The 18,184-nt window shown below is 45.8% G+C and overlaps 1 protein-coding gene across 1 annotated transcript in view; it reads right to left on the bottom strand.

The window, feature by feature from the left end:
* The window catches only part of LOC140421302 (beta-soluble NSF attachment protein), a 78,573-nt gene that overhangs the window by 56,531 nt on the left and 3,858 nt on the right, over nt 1–18,184 (bottom strand). Inside the window, exon 2 of the mRNA XM_072505930.1 lies at nt 15,452–15,531. Within this exon, the coding sequence (XP_072362031.1) occupies nt 15,452–15,531 (80 nt within the window). The remainder of the gene's footprint in view (nt 1–15,451; nt 15,532–18,184) is intronic.

An 18,184-nucleotide genomic window follows, 5' to 3' on the forward strand; every position in this document is an offset into this window, starting at 1 on the left:
GTCTCCACCCGCCGCCATCTTGCTTTTTCTCCCTCTCACTTTTTGCTGCTCCAAGATCACTTTTTTCACCGCCCCACTCCTGGTCCAATCCATGATACTGCCGGGGGGGGGGGGGGGGGGGGGGGGGGGGGGGGGGGGTGGGGGGGGAGACACCTTGCTGTCACCTTCACACACTGGAAGTCGTCGAACAATTGCCGTTGGGGGCTCCTCTAGAGAGCGCCAAAAGTCCATTCTCGGCGGGAGTTGCCGGACGTGCAACCTACCTAGGCATAGCCGCAACCGGAAGTCCACACGTGCCCTCTTAACCGGCTCATTTAACCCTCAAACATTCCAGGTGATCAGCCTAGTTCGGGGAGAAAAAGTGCCCCCCCCCCCGCCCCGCCACCGCCCCCCCATCCGTCGATGAGCCATCCCCTTTCTTGGGCCTGCCTCCAGCCCGTGCTGCACTCCTCCTCCTCCGGCCCGGCCCCCGGCGGACCTCGCCCCCAACCTCCTCACTGTCCCTCCACCGAAGTCCCTTCCTCGTCAGCAGAACCACTCCCCCCCCCCCCCTCACCCCCTAGCAACACTACTCTAGGGGGTAACCTAGACCCTAACCCATCGAGTAAACTAAACATATGCACACTCCCCACTGCGCTTCTGTGAGCTAGCTCACCCAGCTAGCTTGGTGGCCCCCGTCCCCAGTGCCAAAAAGTCTCACACCTATTGTTCCCTCGCTCCCCCCGCCCCCCCACTCGTACAAACAAATTCCCTCATCTAACAATCCCCACACAAACACCCAGGAGCAAGAAAAAACACCACCCACCGAAACTCAGACAAGCACGTCTCCATCCCACAAAAGTGCACATCAATGAAAAGGACATTGCCAACATCCACCGAAAAGAGAACCCGAAAATGAGAAATAATTTTTTTTCCCCCCCCCCTCTTAAACAGAAACAAAATAAGAGGAGACAAAACCAATTTAAAACAGAACAAAGGGCCCAATGTAGGCTAACAGGTTGCCTCAAAGTTCGAGAGTTCTCAGCCCCCCATCAGTCCTTTTCTTTTAGCAAAGTCCAGCGCATCTTCGGCCGACTCAAAATAATGATGCTGGTCCTCAGATGTGACCCAAAGACGAGCCGGATACAGCAATCCAAACTTCACCTGTTTCTTGAAGAAGATTGACTTAACTTGGTTGAAACCTGCCCTCTTCCTCGCCACCTCCACACTCAGGTCCTGGTACACCCACAGGACACTGTTGTCCCATTTACAGCTCTGCGTTCGCTTGGCCCACCGAAGGATACAATCCTTGTCCAGGAACCTGTGGAATCTCACCACCACTGCCCTCGGAGGGTCCCCTGCTCGCGGCTTCCGCGCAAGCACCCTATACGCCCTGTCCACCTCCAAGGGTCGGGAGAATGCCCCCTCCCCCAGCAGCTTTTCGAACATACCCGCTACGTATGCCCCAGCATCAGCTCTCTCAGCCCCCTCCGTGAGCCCGACAATTCTTAAGTTCTGCCGGCGGGACCGATTCTCTAGGTCCTAGACCTTCTCCATAATAATAATAATATCGCGTATTGTCACGAGTAGGCTTCAATGAAGTTACGGTGAAAAGCCCCTAGTCGCCACATTCCTGCGCCTGTTCGAGGAGGCTTTTACGGGAAGCCTTTTCTGCTGGTCCCGCAGCATCCCCACCTCCAGCTCCACCGCTGTTTGATGCTCCTCCTGCTCAGCCAACGCCTGCTCAACCTTCTGGATCGCCCGATCCTGGGCGTCCAATCGGTGCTCCAACCGATCAATCGACTCTTTAATCGGGTCCAGGCAGTCCCGTTTCTGCTTGGCAAAGCCGTCCTGGATGACCTGCATCAACTGCTCCGTTGATCACTGGGCCGACACACCAGAGGTCCGGTCCTCGGCCATGCTGTCGCCTGCTGCAGCTTCAGCACAGCTCGTGCCTATCTTTTCATTTCTGCCTTTTCATGCACTTCTGGTTCTTTTCTCCGTACACCGATACGTGGAAATGGTGCCCAATTGCCTCAGCCTTCGAATTCACCATTTAAAACCAAAGAAACATCTGGGGGGAAAGGTCCAAAAGTCCAACCAGAGCAGGAGCCACCAAATGTGCGACTTACTCCTTCATAGTCGCCACCGGAAGTCAACCAGATGGGCTTTTACAGCAATCAACAATAGTTTCATGGTCACCATTAGACCAACTTTTCAATTCAAGATTTATGATTGAATTTAAATTCCATGGTGAGATACACATTGGCATAAACACTGGAAAGGTTAATAAAGAACAGTAAAACTCTTATGAAGTGGAAAGGGTACAGCCAAAGAGAAAATAATAGAGAATATTAAAAGTGTTGCTTAGAAAAAAAATAACTAAGAGGAAGTGGTGAGGGGTTCTGAAAGGTATATCAAATATTAACGAGCATATAGATATGGTGAAAAAGTCATAGATAGGAGTTATAGAAACATGGTCACACCCAAGGTGCAGGCACAGATGGGGGGACTGCTAGAAAGGGCAGGCAGTCTGTGCAGGAATCTCCTGTGGCAGTTCCCCTTTCTAACAGGTGTAACGTTTTGGATACAATTTTGGGGGGGGGATAGCCTATCAGGAGAAACCAACAGCAGCCAGAACAGTGGCACCACAACTGGCTCTGTTGCTCAGCAGGGGAGGGCAAAATGCAGGAGAGCGATAGTTATAGGGGACTCTATAGTAAGGGACACATATAGGTGCTTCTGTATGTTGCCTCCCTGGTGCCAGGGTCAAGGGTGCCTCTGAACAAATACAGGACATCCTGAAGGGGGAGGGTGAACAGCCAGAGGTTGTAGTACACATAGGTACTAACGACATAGGCAGAAGGAGTTCAGGGAGTTGGACAGCAAGCTAAAAATTACTCCCTGTGCCATGTGCCAGTGAGGCTAGAAATAAGAGGATAGTGCTGCTAAACACGTGGCTAAACTGGTGGTGTAGGAGCGGAGGGTTTCAGATTTCTTCTGGAGCAGGTGGGACCTGTACAAGGACGGTTTGCATCGAAACTGGAGGGGGCAGCAGTATCTTGGCTGGGAGTCACTTCCGAGTATGCCAAATGGGTGGGAACCAGAGTGTTAGCTCAGAAGGTGTAATAATTGAAGGTGAACTAGAGAACAAAAATAAGAGAACAACATCACCCTCAGGCAGAGTAAAAAGAGTGGCAAGTGTGAGAAGGGAGGTGGTCAATGCAGGATTGAGGGTGGTGTACTTAAATGTGCGCACTATATGGAACAAGGTAAATGAGCTTGTTGCGCAGATTGAAATTGGCCAGTATGATGTTGTGGACATCACAGAGACGTGGCAAGGAGGTCAGAGCCGAGATCTAAATTACATGGATGTGTGTGCTATTGAAAGGACATATTGAAAGGACAGGCAGATGGGCAAAGGGGGCGGGGTTGCATTGTTAGTAAGGAATCGAGTTAAATCGATAGCAAGGAATGATATTGGATCAGAAGGCATAGAATCTGTGTGGGTAGAGTTGAGGAATCGCAAGGGGTAAAAAGACCCTGATGGGAGTTATGTACAGGCCCCCCGAGCAGTAGTCAGGATGTGGGACAGAAAATAAATCAGGAGATAGAAAAGGCATGTAAAAAAGGCAATATTACAATAACCATGGGGGACTTCAATATGCAGGTAGACTGGGAAAATCAGGTTGGTAGTGGATCCCAAGAAAAGGAATGTGTGGAATGTCTGAGATTTTTTTTGGAGAAGCTTGTGACAGAGCCTACTAGGGAACAGGCAATTCTGGATTTGGTGATGTGTAATGAGGCAGACTTGATTAGGGAACTTAAGGTGAAGGAACCCTGAGGGAGCAGTGACCTCAATATGAAGAATTTACCCTGCAGTTTGAGAGGGAGAAGCTGAAGTCAGATGTAACGGAATTGTAACTACAAAGACATAAGGGAGGAGCAGACCAGAGTTGATTGGAAAAGGAGCCTAGCAGGCAAGACAATGGAACAGCAATGACAGGGGATTTTGTGGGTTATTCGGGAGGCACGGCAGAAATTCATCCCAAAGAGTAGGAAACATGCTAAGGGAAGGCGAAGGCATTCATGGCTGACGAGCGAAGTCAAGGACAGCATAAAAGCAACAAAAAAAAGAACGCATACAAAGTGGCGAAGCCAGAGGATTGGGAAGCTTTTCAAAGCGAGCAGAGGACAACTAAAAAAGCAATAAAGGGGGAGAAAATGAAATATGAGTGCAAGCTAGCTAGTAATATAAAAGATGATAGGAGGAGTTTTTTCAATATATAAAAGGTAAGAGAGAGGCAAAAATAGACATTGGACCACTGGAAAATGTGGTTGGAGAAGTAATAATAGGAAACAAAGAAATGGCAGAGGGACTGAATAGTTACTTTGTATCAATCTTCACAGTGGAAGACACCAGTGGGATGCCAGAGCTCCAGGAGAATCCGGGGGCACACGGAGTGTAGTGGCCATCACTAAGGAGAAGGTTCTGGGGAAATTGAAAGTTCTGAAGGTGGACAAACCACCTGGACAAGATGGAGTACACCCCAGGGTTCTAAAAGAGATAGCCGAGGAGATTGTGGAAGCATTGGTGATGAATTTTCAGGAATCACTAGAGGTAGGGAGGGTCCCAGAGGACAGGAAAATGGCTAATGTAACATCCCTGTTTAAGAAGGGTGGAAGATAGAAGACAGGAATTATAGGCCGGGTAGCCTGACTTCGGTCATTGGTAAGATTGTAGAGTCCATTCTTAAAGATGAGATCGCGGAGTACTTGGAAGTATCATGGGGAGGTTATGTCTGACAAATCTGTTAGAATTCTTTGAGGAAGTAACAAGGAAGTTAGACAAAGGAGAACCAGAGGACGTGATTTATTTCGATTTCCAGAAGGCCTTTGACAAGGTGCCGCATAGGAGACTGTTAAATACGTTAAGAGCCCATGGTGTTAAGGGCAAGATCCTGGCAGGAAATAGAGGATTGGCTGACTGGCAGAAGGCAGAGAGTGGGGATAAAGGGGTCTTTTTCAGGATGGCAGCCGGTGACTTGTGATGCGTCTCAGGGGTCAGTGCTAGGACTACAACTTTTCACAATATACATTAATGATCTGGAAGGAGGAACTGAAGGCACTGGTGCTACATTTGCAAATGATACAAAGATCTGTAGAGGGTCAGGTAGTATTGAGGAAGCAGGGGGACTTCAGAAGGACTTGGACAGACTAGGAGAGTGGGCAAAGAAGTGTTAGATGGAATACAATGTCAAAAATTGTGAAGTTATGCACTTTGGAAGGAGGAATGATGGCATAGACTATTTTCTCAATGGGGAAATGCTTAGGAAATCAGAAGCACAAAGGGACTTGGGAGTCCTTGTTCAAGATTCTCTTAAGGTTAGCGTGCAGGCTCAGTTGGCAGTTAGGAAGGCAAATGCAATGTTACCATTCATGTAGAGAGGGCTAGAATACAAGAGCATGGATGAACTTCTGAGGCTGTACAGGGCTCTGGTCAGACCCCATTTGGTGTACTGTGAGCAGTTTTGAGCCCCGTATCCAAGGAACGATGTGCTGGCCTTCGAAAGGGTCCAGAGGCGGTTCACAAGCATGATCCATGGAATGAAGAGCTTGTTGTATGAGGACTCTGGGACTGTACGCGTTGGAGTTTAGAAGGATGAAGGGGGATCTTATTGAAACTTACCAGATACTGGGAGGCCTGGATAAAGTGGACAAGGAGAGGATATTTCCACTTGTAGGAAAAACTAGAATCAGACGAGACAGTCTCAGACTAAAGGGGCGATCCTATAAACAGAGATGAGGAGGAATTTCTTCAGCCAGAGGGTAGTGAATCTGTGGAAATCTTTGCCGCAGAAGGTGGTGGAGTCCAAATCACTGAGTGTCTTTAAGACAGAGATACATAGGTTTTTGATTAATAAGGGGACCAGGGGTTATGGGCGAAGGCAGGAGGATGGGGATGAGAAAAATATCAGCCATGATTGAATGACGGAGCAGACCCAATGGGCTGAGTGGCCTAATTCTGCTCCTATGTTTTATGGTCTTATTGTGAATCCAAGAGGGCACAAATGAAAAGATATATTAGGAAAAACCCTAATATTCAATTAGTCCCAAATGATTCAAATAGTATGCTAGGTATGGGGTGGGTGGGTGGAGGGGTGGGGGGGAACAAAATACAATAATGCAGGACTAAAGGCCAATAGGTTGCCTGAACTGACGGATGGCACCCTTGGATATTAAAGTAAGTAACTACAGAGAGTGGATGCACTGGTAATAATCTTCCAAGAATCCTTACATTCTGGAAAAGTGTCAGAGGATTGGAAAACTGACAATGTAACACCCTTATTCAAAAAGGGAGGGAGACATAAAACATGTAGCTTTATGCCAGTTAGCTTGACAACTGTCATTGGGAAAATGTTAGAGGTACATTATAAACGGATGTAATAGCAGAGCATTTAGAAATACATAATATAATCAAGCAGAATCAGCATGGCGTAATAATAATAATCTAATAATCTTTATTATTGTCACAAGTAGGCTTACATTAACACTGCAATGAAGTTACTGTGGGAGAATGTGCAGATTCCGCACAGACAGTGACCTAAGCCAGGAATCGAACCCGGGTCCTTGGTGTTGTGAAGCAACTGTGCTAACCACTGTGCTACCATGCCGCCCCATGAAGGGAAAATCATGCCTGACAAATTTACTAGAATTCTTTGAGGTGATAATGAACAGGATAGATAAAAGGGAAAACCAGTAGATGCTATGTTTTTGGATTTCCAAAAAGCATACAATATGGTACAACATAAAAGGCTACTTGATAAGAGCCCATGGTGTTGCAGGTAGTATATTAGTATGGGTAGAAGATTAACAAACGGATAAAAGAGAGAGAGTTGGGAAAAGAGGTTTCATTTTCAGGATGACAACCTGGAACTAGTGGATTGCCACAGGGATTAGTACGGGGGCCACAATTATTTACAAAATATATATTAGTGACTTGGACAAGGAAAGGGAGTGCACTATTGCCAACTTTGCAGTTGACGCAAAAATAGATGGGAAGGCAAGCGGAGAGGAAGTCACAAAAAGTCTACAGAGGGATATAGACAGGTTAAGTGAGTGGCCAAAAACTTGGCAGATGGAATATACAAAAATGTGAAGTTATGCACTTTGGTAGGGTGAATAACGGAGCTGAATACTTTTTAATTGAAAAAGAGTGCAGAAAACTGCAGCACAGAGGGATTTGGGAGTCCTCTGGCATAAATCACAAAAAGCTAGCATGCAAGTTCAGCAGGTAATAGGAAAGGCAAATGGAATGTTGGCCTTTATTTTTCTTAATTCACCTACAGGATGTAGGTGTCGCTGGTGAGGCCAGCATTTATTGCCCATCCCTAGTTGCCCTTCAGAAGGTGGTGATTAGTTGCCTTTTTGAACCGCTGCAGTCCATGTGGTGTAGGTACACCCACAATGCTATTAGGGAGGGAGTTTCAGGATTTTGATCCAGCGACAGTGAAGAAACAGTGATAAATTTCCTAGTTGGAGTGGGTAGTGACTTGGTGGGGAACCTAGGAGGTGATGGGATTCCCAGAATCTGCTGCTCTTGTCCTTCGAGATGGTGGTGGTCGTGGGTTTGGAAAGTGCTGCCTAAGGAACCTTGGCAAGTTCCTGCAGTGCATCTTGTAGATGGTACACACGGCTGCCACTGTCCGTTGGTGGTGGAGGGATCGAATGTTTGTGGAAGGGGAAGCAATCAAGCGGACTGCTTTGTTCTGGATGGTGTTGAGCTTCTTGAGTGTTGTTGGAGCTGCACTCATCCAGGTAAGTGGAGAGTATTCCATTACACTCCTGACTTGTGCCTTGTAGATGGTGGACAGGCTTTAGGGGTCAGGACGCGAGTTACTCACGTAGGGCTCCTGATCTTTGACCTATTCTGGTAGCCACAGTATTAATGTGGCTAGTCCAGTTCAGTTTCTGATCAATGGCAACCCCCAGGACGTTGATTGTGGGAAATTCAGCGAGGTTAATGCCATTGAATGTCAAGGGACGATGGTTAGATCCTCTTTTGTAGGAAAGGTCATTGCCTGGCACTTATGTGGCACGAATGTAACGTGCCTTTTGTCAACCCAAGCCTAGATGTTGTCCAGGTCTTGTTGCATTTAGGCATGGACTGTTTCATTATCTGTGGAGTCGCGAATGGTGCTGAACATTGTGCAGTCATCCGCAAACATCCACACTTCTGACCTTATGATGGAAGGGAGGTCATTGATGAAGCAGCTGAAGCTGGTTGGGCCGAGAACACTTTCCTGAGGAACTCCTACACTGATGTCCTAGAGATGGGATGCTTGACCTCCAAACACCACTACCACATTCCTTTGTGCCAGGTAGGACTCTAACCAGCAGAGAGTTTTCCCCCCAAAACCCATTGATTCCAGTTTTGCTCGGGCTCCTTGATGCCATACACGGACAAATAATAAAAAACAATCTTTATTACGGTCACAAGTAGGCTTATATTAACACTGCAATGAGGTTACTGTGAAAATCCCATAGGCACCACACTACGGTGCCTGTTCGGATACACTGAGGGAGAATTCAGAATGTCCAAATCACGTAACAGCACGTCTTTCGGGATATGCTGCTTTGATGTCAAGAGCAGTCACCCTCACCTCTGTCAATCAGCTCTTTTGTCCATGTTTGAACCAAGGCTGTAATGAGGTCAGGAGCTGAGTGATACTGGGGGAACCCAAACTGAGCACCCATGAGCAGGTTATTGCTGAGTAAGTGCCACTTAAAAGCACTGTTGATGACTCTTTCCATCATTTTGCTGATGATGGAGAGTAGACTGATAGGGTTGTAATTGTTTGGGTTGGATTTGTCCTGTTTCTTGTGCACAGGACATTCCTGCGCAATTTTCCATATTGCCGGGTAGATGCCAGTGTTGTAGCTGTACTGGAACAGCTGGCTAGGGGTGCGGCAAGTTCTGGAGCACAAGTCTTCAGTATTATTGTCGGAATATTGTCAGGGCCCATAGCCTTTGCAGCATCCAGTGCCTTCAGCAGTTTCTTGATATCATGTGGAGTGAATCGTATTGGCTGAAGACTGACATCTGTGATGCTGGGAACCTCCGGAGCACGCCGAGATTTCAAAGGGAATGGGGTATAAAAATAGGGAAGTCTTGCTAAAATGATACAAGGCACTAGTTAGAGCACACCTGGAATACGGTGAACAACTTTGGTCTCTTTTTCAAAGGAAAGAAATACTGGCATTGGAGGCAGTTAAGAGAAGGTTCACTGGATTGGTCCCGGGTATGGTGGGATTTTCTAATGAGAAGAGGTTAAGTAGGTTGGGCCTGTACTCATTGGAGTTTAGAAGAATGAGAGGTGACCTTATTCAGATATATAGGATTCTCAGAGGGCTTGACAGGGTAGATGCTGAGAGGTTGTTTCCCTTTGTGGGAGAGTCTAGGACCAGAGGACATAATCTCAGAATAAGGGGTCGCCCAGAGGTGAGACAGAGGTGAGCAGGAATTTCTTCTCTGAGAGGGTAGTGAATCTGTGGAATCCTTTACCACAGAGAGCTGTAGAGGCTGGGTTGTTAAGTATGTTCAAGACTGAGATAGACAGATTTTTATCAGTGAGGGAATCAAGGGTTATGGGGATAAGGCAGGAAAGTGGTGTTGAGGATTATCATATCAGATCAGTCACAATCTCATTGAATGGCAGGGTAGACTTGATGGACCGAATAGCCTGCTTCTGCTCCTACATCGTCCGGTCTTAGTGTAAGAACAGACATTCAAGAACAGAATTGAATGTCAAAGTATTGAAATGAATATTGGTGCCCCAAATTGACTATTTTCATCCCTGAATTTTCTAATGTACTTCTGCAGGGACTTCTACTTGCAACAACTGCAGGGTACTTTACTGTAACTGAAGACAATCTGCTGTACAAAGATTACCTACCTCCCTGTGCTGTTAATTCATTTTGATGACTGACAAGAACAGAATTCAAAAAAACTCATACCGTTGGCATCAATCTGGATAGTTTTATTATTGGTGCGAAATTTACAAAGAATATGGAGCAGAATCTACTAGGGCCCCTATAAAGAAAAGCAATGATCAAGTGAACTATTCCATTACATAATCTATTGGTTAAATGCCAAGGAAGCTGATTAAATAATGTTCAGCATTGCGATTATTGCTAGTGGGTGCTTCAGAATCTAAAGTCAGTGTTTAAATAAAACAGCAGTTTGTGTTGGAAAAATAAACCAAAAAGCTGAGGGACACTTTCTTTAAAGCTGAGAAATCTCATCCGAACAGCCGTGCGTTTCGCAAGTGGGAGTTGTTGATCCTGCCAGAAATCTCGTTGCACTGTTGGAAATAAATTGCAACATGAGAAACCTAACTTCAGATAAAATCCAAACCAGTTCCGGCAGGGCTTGTTCTGTGCTTGCATTAGAGAAAGAAGCCATCCATCCATTTTCTGGACAGCAAGGTCGCTGCCGGAATCCTGCTCAGCATGTGTCATTTCCTACCCACATAACGCATCTTGGTAGAGATGTCGGAAGATATCAAGAGGCAGTTTGTCCAGAGGAAGCATCTAATAAGAACATAAGAACTAGGAGCAGGAGTAGGCCATCTGGCCCCTCGAGCCTGCTCCACCATTCAATGAGATCATGGCTGATCTTTTGTGGACTCAGCTCCACTTTCCAGCCCGAACACCATAACCCTTAATCCCTTTATTCTTCAAAAAACTATCTATCTTTATCTTAAAAACATTTAATGAATGAGCCTCTACTGCTTCACTGGGCAAGGAATCCCATAGATTCACAACCCTTTGGGTGAAGAAGTTCCTCCTAAACTCAGTCCTAAATCTACTACCCCTTATTTTGAGGCTATGCCCCCTAGTTCTGCTTTCACGCGCCAGTGGAAACAACCTGCCCGCATCTATCCTATCTATTCCCTTCATAATCTTATATGTTTCTATAAGATCCCCCCTCATCCTTCTAAATTCCAACGAGTACAGTCCCAGTCTACTCAACCTCTCCTCGTAATCCAACCCCTTCAGCTCTGGGATTAACCTAGTGAATCTCCTCTGCACACCCTCCAGTGCCAGTACGTCCTTTCTCAAGTAAGGAGACCAAAACTGAACACAATACTCCAGGTGTGGCCTCACTAACACCTTGTACAATTGCAGCAGAACCTCCCTAGTCTTAAACTCCATCCCTCTAGCAATGAAGGACAAAATTTCATTTGCCTTCTTAACCACCTGTTGCACCTGAAAACCAACTTTTTGCGACTCATGCACTAGCACACCCAGGTCTCTCTGCACAGCAGCATGTTTTAATATTTTATCATTTAAATAATAATCCCTTTTGCTGTTATTCCTACCAAAATGGATAACCTCACATTTGTCAACATTGTATTCCATCTGCCAGACCCTAGCCCATTCACTTAGCCTATCCAAATCCCTCTGCAGACTTCCAGTATCCTCTGCACTTTTTGCTTTACCACTTATCTTAGTGTCGTATGCAAACTTGGACACGTTGCCCTTGGTCCCCAACTCCAAATCATCTATGTAAATTGTGAACAGTTGTGGGCCCAACACTGATCCCTGAGGGACACCACTAGCTACTGATTGCCAACCAGAGAAACACCCATTAAGAACCCACTCTTTGCTTTCTATTAATTAACCAATCCTCTATCCATGCTACTACTTTCCCCTTAATGCCATGCATCTTTATCTTATGCAACAACCTTTTGTGTGGCACCTTGTCAAAGGCTTTCTGGAAATCCAAATATACCACATCCATTGGCTCCCCGTTATCTACCGCACTGTTAATGTCCTCAAAAAATTCCACTAAATTAGTTAGGCACGACCTGCCCTTTATGAACCCAGATCATTCCAAATGGGAGAAAGGAAGCCATTCAGATTTATACTTTTGTCTCTTGCCAATGCAAGATGGCTGCTGATAGCTGTCTGCACATGCACACTCGTCCGTGCAAGCGCCAAAACAACAAAGTCACTCTGCTATGCTGAACCTGACAGTGTTTTTAACGTTTCAGGTCGATGACCTCTCATCAACATTTCTGCTGAAAGGTCATAGGCCTGAAACATTGGTTGGAATTTTTTTGTAGAAAAATGTCATAATACAATCAAATGAATTGCACGTTTTGTTTCAATCGACAAATGGAATTATCAATTACATGTGTACAGCTACAAACATAATGCCAATTGGTGCACATACAGAAAGGTATGACGGTAAGAAATTAGAAATGCAGTGGCAATTATTTTCAGGGGACCATTGCTAAAGCTTAACATTGGATTTTGCAAATGGGTGTCACAGTCCAACCAGTAGTTTTAGAATATACAGTGCAGAAGGAGGCCATTCGGCCCATCGAGTCTGCACTGACCCACTTAAGCCCTCACTTGCACCCTATCCCCGTAACCCAATAACCCCTCCTAACCTTTTTGGTCACTAAGGACAATTTATCATGGCCAATCCACCTTACCTACATGTCTTTGGCCTGTGGGTGGAAACCGGAGCACCCGGAGGAAACCCACGCAGACACGGGAGAATGTGCAGACTCCACACAGACAGTGACCCAGCAGGGAATTGAACCTGGGACCCTGGCGCTGTGAAGGCACAGTGCTATCCACTTGTGCTACCGTGCTTCTTTTTTCTTTAAGTCTTTTTATTCTCCTCATTTCAACATTTTAATCAATAAACAACCAAAGATAAAACAAACAATAACAAATACAGTAACACTCCCCCACGCACAAACCCCACCCCGCTTAATATACAGACCAAAACATCCACCCGTACATTCCAGGTAAAAAACACAAATTAACAATCAATCCGTAAACAGTGTAACCAAAGACAACTATCGCCGACGCTCCCACCCCCCTCCCCATGTTCAATGGCAACCAATTCTTGGAAGTGCAAAGTAAACAGCCCCCATGAATTGTGAAACCCTTCCTTCATCCCCTCCAGCTGAGAGTCAAAATAATTCAAGTAGGTCCTCCCCGCCAAGCCGTGTCACAGGATGGAGAAGCTGACCTCCACCCTGTAATGATATGTATATAGTCAAGTTAGTGAAGGGTTAGTTATTACAACTCTGTGTAATTCAAACACAAGAGGGAACCATCACTTCTCAGTATAATATATATATCAGACCTCAGGGAATGCTGGGTAGTGTTAGTGAAGGAGAAAACCTGGGAACAGCACTAGAAGGAGATTAGGTTAGATAGAGCTACCACGAGGTAAAATTAGAATATTATTAGTGACTATTTAGATTATTGATTACTGCTAGACAGATTCAATATTACTTTATTATTAACTATAACTCAGTAGAGTGTGCGAACTTCATTTAATTAATTGTTATGCAATAAATTAGTTTTGTTTCAATCTAATGATTGGTGGATTCTTTGTCATCAACACAACGGACATTAGAGAAGAAAGGACAAAGAACACAGTCTATTACCACCAAAGGTAATACAACATGGTACCAGAGTGACTACTGAAGCTAGTTAGATAGTTTAGTAAGGATTTAGTCAGAAAAACTAATACGCAACTCAAATCTCGAAACACCGAACTGTTACTGCAACTCCGGTTCACCGGTAAACTTGATGTTAACTGGAGTGTGTTCAAACAGCCCCCATGAATTGTGAAACCCTTCCTTCATCCCCTTCAGCTGAGACTTAATCTTCCCGAGAGTCAAAGAAATTCAAGAAGTTCCCCCCGCCAAGCCGTGTCACAGTATGGAGAAGCTGACCTCCACCCCAACAGCACCCGCCTGCCGCCTGAGCCAGTCCGACACCCCAAAAATGGCTTCTGGGGGCCCTGGTTCCAAGTTCTCAAGCCCTACCCCTGAGATGACACTGAAAACCTCCCTCCAACAAACCCCTCACATTCCATGTCACTATCCTAACCGGGGGTCTCTCACCTCCCCCGCCACTCCTTTCCGCCATCATCATCATAACATCATAACTCCGGGCCCTGTCCACTGGGCTTGGCCCACCTCATCCCATTGTTACCATCGAACCCTTCCCACAATCCCCCCATCCACTTCCTCTCAAAAACACCTCACCCAGTATTGGTCCCCTCCCCTCACTAGTTTTGTACTTCAAGTCAAGTTCCATATCACACCTGTTGATGGACGATTTTATTTTGAATCCTGTTTTGACATAAAATCCCAACCGTGTTTTTTTAAATTTAAGCTCTATCTTTTAATATATCTGTTTAATATCTGCACACTGAAGCTACTTTATATTCATTCCCAAGAACAGCTTAAAGGGTTTGGGACACAATGATGTTTAAACCTGCTCTACATCTGGTCAAAACACCTCGAAGTTCAATTAGCTAAAATGTAAAAGGCAAGCCATATGTGAACAATTAAACGCTGCAAGTTAAAAAGGGAATTGCCTTCGAAATTCATGAGAAGCTTCAGCAGTTCATTGGTGTGTGATTACCTCCAAACGTCACAGTTAATCCTCTAATCTCCTTTCATCCATTTTTTTTACTGTTTTTACATCCTTCCAATGGAAGATTTATTTTTGCTTAAACCCGAAGTAGATCAGTGGTTTTTTTACAATTTAATCTCCATCTATCTACAAGATAGTGCATGATTGATTAATGTTAAATTTAATTTGCAAATGGTTGGTGACCTGTAGGTGGGGCGTATTGCAGATACTGGAGAAGGAATGATTTAAAACTCCCTTTCTTCATGCACTAAAATCAATATTAATTACAAAAATAAGCAACTGATGAAACAAAGAAAACCCTGAAACCCACTGACAGTGACATTCTGATCACTGCTACTAACAAGCATCACCAGGACCAACATTCTGGATCTGCAGAGACTGAACATAGTCACACATGCTTGACTGCAGCATGACTCAGTTTCACAGGAAGCCAGTGGTACAGTAGCATAAGCCACAGGCAGTCTATTGCATTTGCCAGTCCAGCAGATCTGGAAGAAGGCAACCCCTCCACATCCATCGGACGGCTGCACTGAAATCAGTGAGGCAAACATGTCCTTTGACAGCCAACTTTGGCTGAATTTTAATTCCACGTTATCAAATCTTGCGTCAGAATTGCAGCGTCACTACATGCTGAGGATTTGTATTAATGGAAGCAAGGTTCAGTTCACATGACGATTTCCCCAGTGATCTCCATCGACAGGAAGTATAGGGAAATCTCAAAACCAGAATGCAGGTAAGCACATGCACACATCAGTCATTAATGTAAGGACTGATTTTAAATATAACAATATTGTTAATAATAATTTCACCTATAGGTTATGGAGCCATGCAGTTCAGCCACATTGAATTACCAGGATACCATTCTCAGGCCACAAGAAGTGTGTGGGATGAGTTACATGTAACTATCACCTTTACCGTTAGCATTGTAACAGCAGCAACATTGCGATGGCATTCACCCTGTAGACTGTAACCCAGATTTAAATAGGTAACTCACCACTCCAGTTTTTAGCCATCTTGAACATGTTTGCAGCTCTGGCAAACATCTCACATGCCTCTTCCACTCTTGTGTTTCCACTATTATGAAATAAAACATTAAAGATATAACCAACTGTGAAATACTTATTTTATTTATCCTACTTCCCTTCCTGTAATGAGCCTTCTCCCCAGATCTCTCCAGTACCACCTCAATCAGCATAGGAGATGTGATTCAGCTGGGACAAACTCAGCTCCAGGAGTGTTGCCCAGCGCTCCTACCACATAATGCACCTCCTCCCAATCCCGCATATTACTTGATGAAGACAGTTGCAATGGATCTCATTGCATTCACAGTTACAGTTGTCTGGATGAGCTCCCAGACACACCTCAACATTCAACATCGATGTCTCACTCAATGCATGATCTGCAGACTGGTCTTTGCTTCTCGTCTGCCATTTCTCCAATACTTTCCATTTTGTTACCCACATATTGACCAAAGAACAAAACCCAAACAACGTCAGGAATGGGATCTGATGCACTAATAAACTGCACTTTAAGTCTACACCAGAAGAGGCATTTTAAATCCCATTTTATGGCATATTACTGGCACTGCAGGGCTCTGGGTGCATAGTACAGGTTAGGGGCAGGGCTGTTTAAACTGCAGCTCACAAACTCAGTTGTATTTACACTTCGTGGTTTATCATCGGTTTGTCCTGTTTGAATTACATGAGCTTGGAAATTCCATTATTGCCACATGGGAGGGAAGGATCCTAAATTAGAACATCAAGATTTGTTAGCAGAGAGTTTAAGATAGATGCAACTTAATGTAAACGTCGATTTGAACTGTATATGTAACCGCAAGACTCCTCAATATGCATCTCAACGGAACACAGAAACCAGAAGCTTGGCCATTCCTGGATCAGTTTTCTCTGTACAGGTTCAACACGCCCAAGGATTGCCTTAGAGTAGGTGCAAGGAAGGTTCACTGGATTGATTCCTGGGCTGAGACAGTTGCCCTATGAGAAGAGATTGAGCTGAATGGGCTATGGGGTGCAGAGGAATGAGAGGTGATCTCACTCGGAGAAGGATGGACAGGGTAGATGGACAAAGAGCCCTAAAGGAGAGGGGCAAAGTTTCAGGGTATGGGGTTGGCCATCTAGATCTGAGGGAGCGAGAAATTTGGATTTTTAGCTAATTTGTCTTGAATGCATGAATAGGCTCCAAGTATGACATCTCGCACATTTTCAATAGTATCATTATCAATGACTTTGGTGATACTATTTATTGTGTGGCACCACTTCCCCTAGCAACCCCCCCAAAAAAAAAAAATATCAAGCCTCAAAAATGTTAATGTCATGTATTTTCAGTTAAATTAATTATAGACACTAAAAATAAACACCTTTTGAGCAGCATACCTGCCCCAGGCTACGCAGGATTGCGGAGTACTGTGACTATGGTGAGACCTTGTCAGAAATGTTACGCGACCGTTTGGTTTGCGGTATTAACAATGCGGCCACCCAGAGAAAGTTGTTAGCTGAGCCAACATTGACTTTTCAACAGGCCATTCAAATAGTATTGTCCCGAGAGAGCGCAGAACGAGGAGTGCAGGAGCTACAGGGAATGGAAGTGCATGCCTTGGGGCGCAACCCCTTCCGTCCGAAAACGTCCCCCCGCACTCCTGCGAGGCGACGTCCGGACTGACGGCAGTGGCCGTCGGACATTCCTCCCCGAAGGGAGCCTTCTCCAGAACCAATGGATGAGGAGCCATGTCCGTGTCAGACTTGTAGGCGCCGACCCCGCCGCGGACGCCGGTCCTGGGGGCGCCAATGGGCGCCGTCGTTCCGACCAAAACTGGGACCAGCCCAGGGGTCGTACCTTCCATGTGGATGAAACTGCGGCGACTACTCCTGAGGACGTGGAGACGGAGGACGACTGCCTGCAGCTGCATTGTGTGGCAGCTCCCCGTGTGGCCCCCATTAAGGTGACAGTTCGGGTCAATGGTCACCCGCTTGAGATGGAGTTGGACACCGGCGCAGCGGTCTCTGTGATCGCCCAGAGGACATTCGACAGCATCAAGCAGGGTATACAGACCCTTACATTAACCGACTCACAGGCCTGGTTGGCCACCTACACGGGGGAACCACTGGACATTGCAGGAACTACAATGACCCCTGTTGTTTAAGGACGCCAGGAGGGGCGTTTCCCACTTATCGTGGTGCACGGCCATGGGCCCAGCCTGTTGGGTCGGGACTGGTTGCGCCATTTGCGGTTGCAATGGCAGCACATCCTCCAAACAGTTTCTGGAGGGTTGACTGAGGTGCTAGGACAATACCCAGATATATTCCAGCCTGGTTTAGGGAAAATAAAAGGGGCCGTAGCCCGTATCCAAGTCAAACCAGGAGCCACGCCGCACTATTTCCGGGTGCGCCCGGTGCCTTACGCCTTGCTCGAGAAGGTAGAAGGGGAGCTCACTCGTTTGGAGAGTTTGGGTATTATCAGGCCCATCCGTTTTGCTGACTGGGCAGCACCAATTGTACCTGTAATGAAGCCAGATGCCACAGTTCGCTTGTGTGGCGACTATAAACTTAGTGAATACGGCTTCCCGACTCGACCGATATCCAATGCCTCGCATAGAGGATCTCTACGCGAAGCTTGCAGGTGGACTCTCGTTCACAAAATTAGATATGAGTCACGCCTACCTGCAGTTGGAGCTGGACCCTGCCTCCCGACCATATGTAACGATTAATACACA

Source organism: Scyliorhinus torazame, chromosome 1 (genome assembly GCF_047496885.1).
Source record: "Scyliorhinus torazame isolate Kashiwa2021f chromosome 1, sScyTor2.1, whole genome shotgun sequence".
In the NCBI taxonomy this organism is placed as follows: domain Eukaryota; kingdom Metazoa; phylum Chordata; class Chondrichthyes; order Carcharhiniformes; family Scyliorhinidae; genus Scyliorhinus; species Scyliorhinus torazame.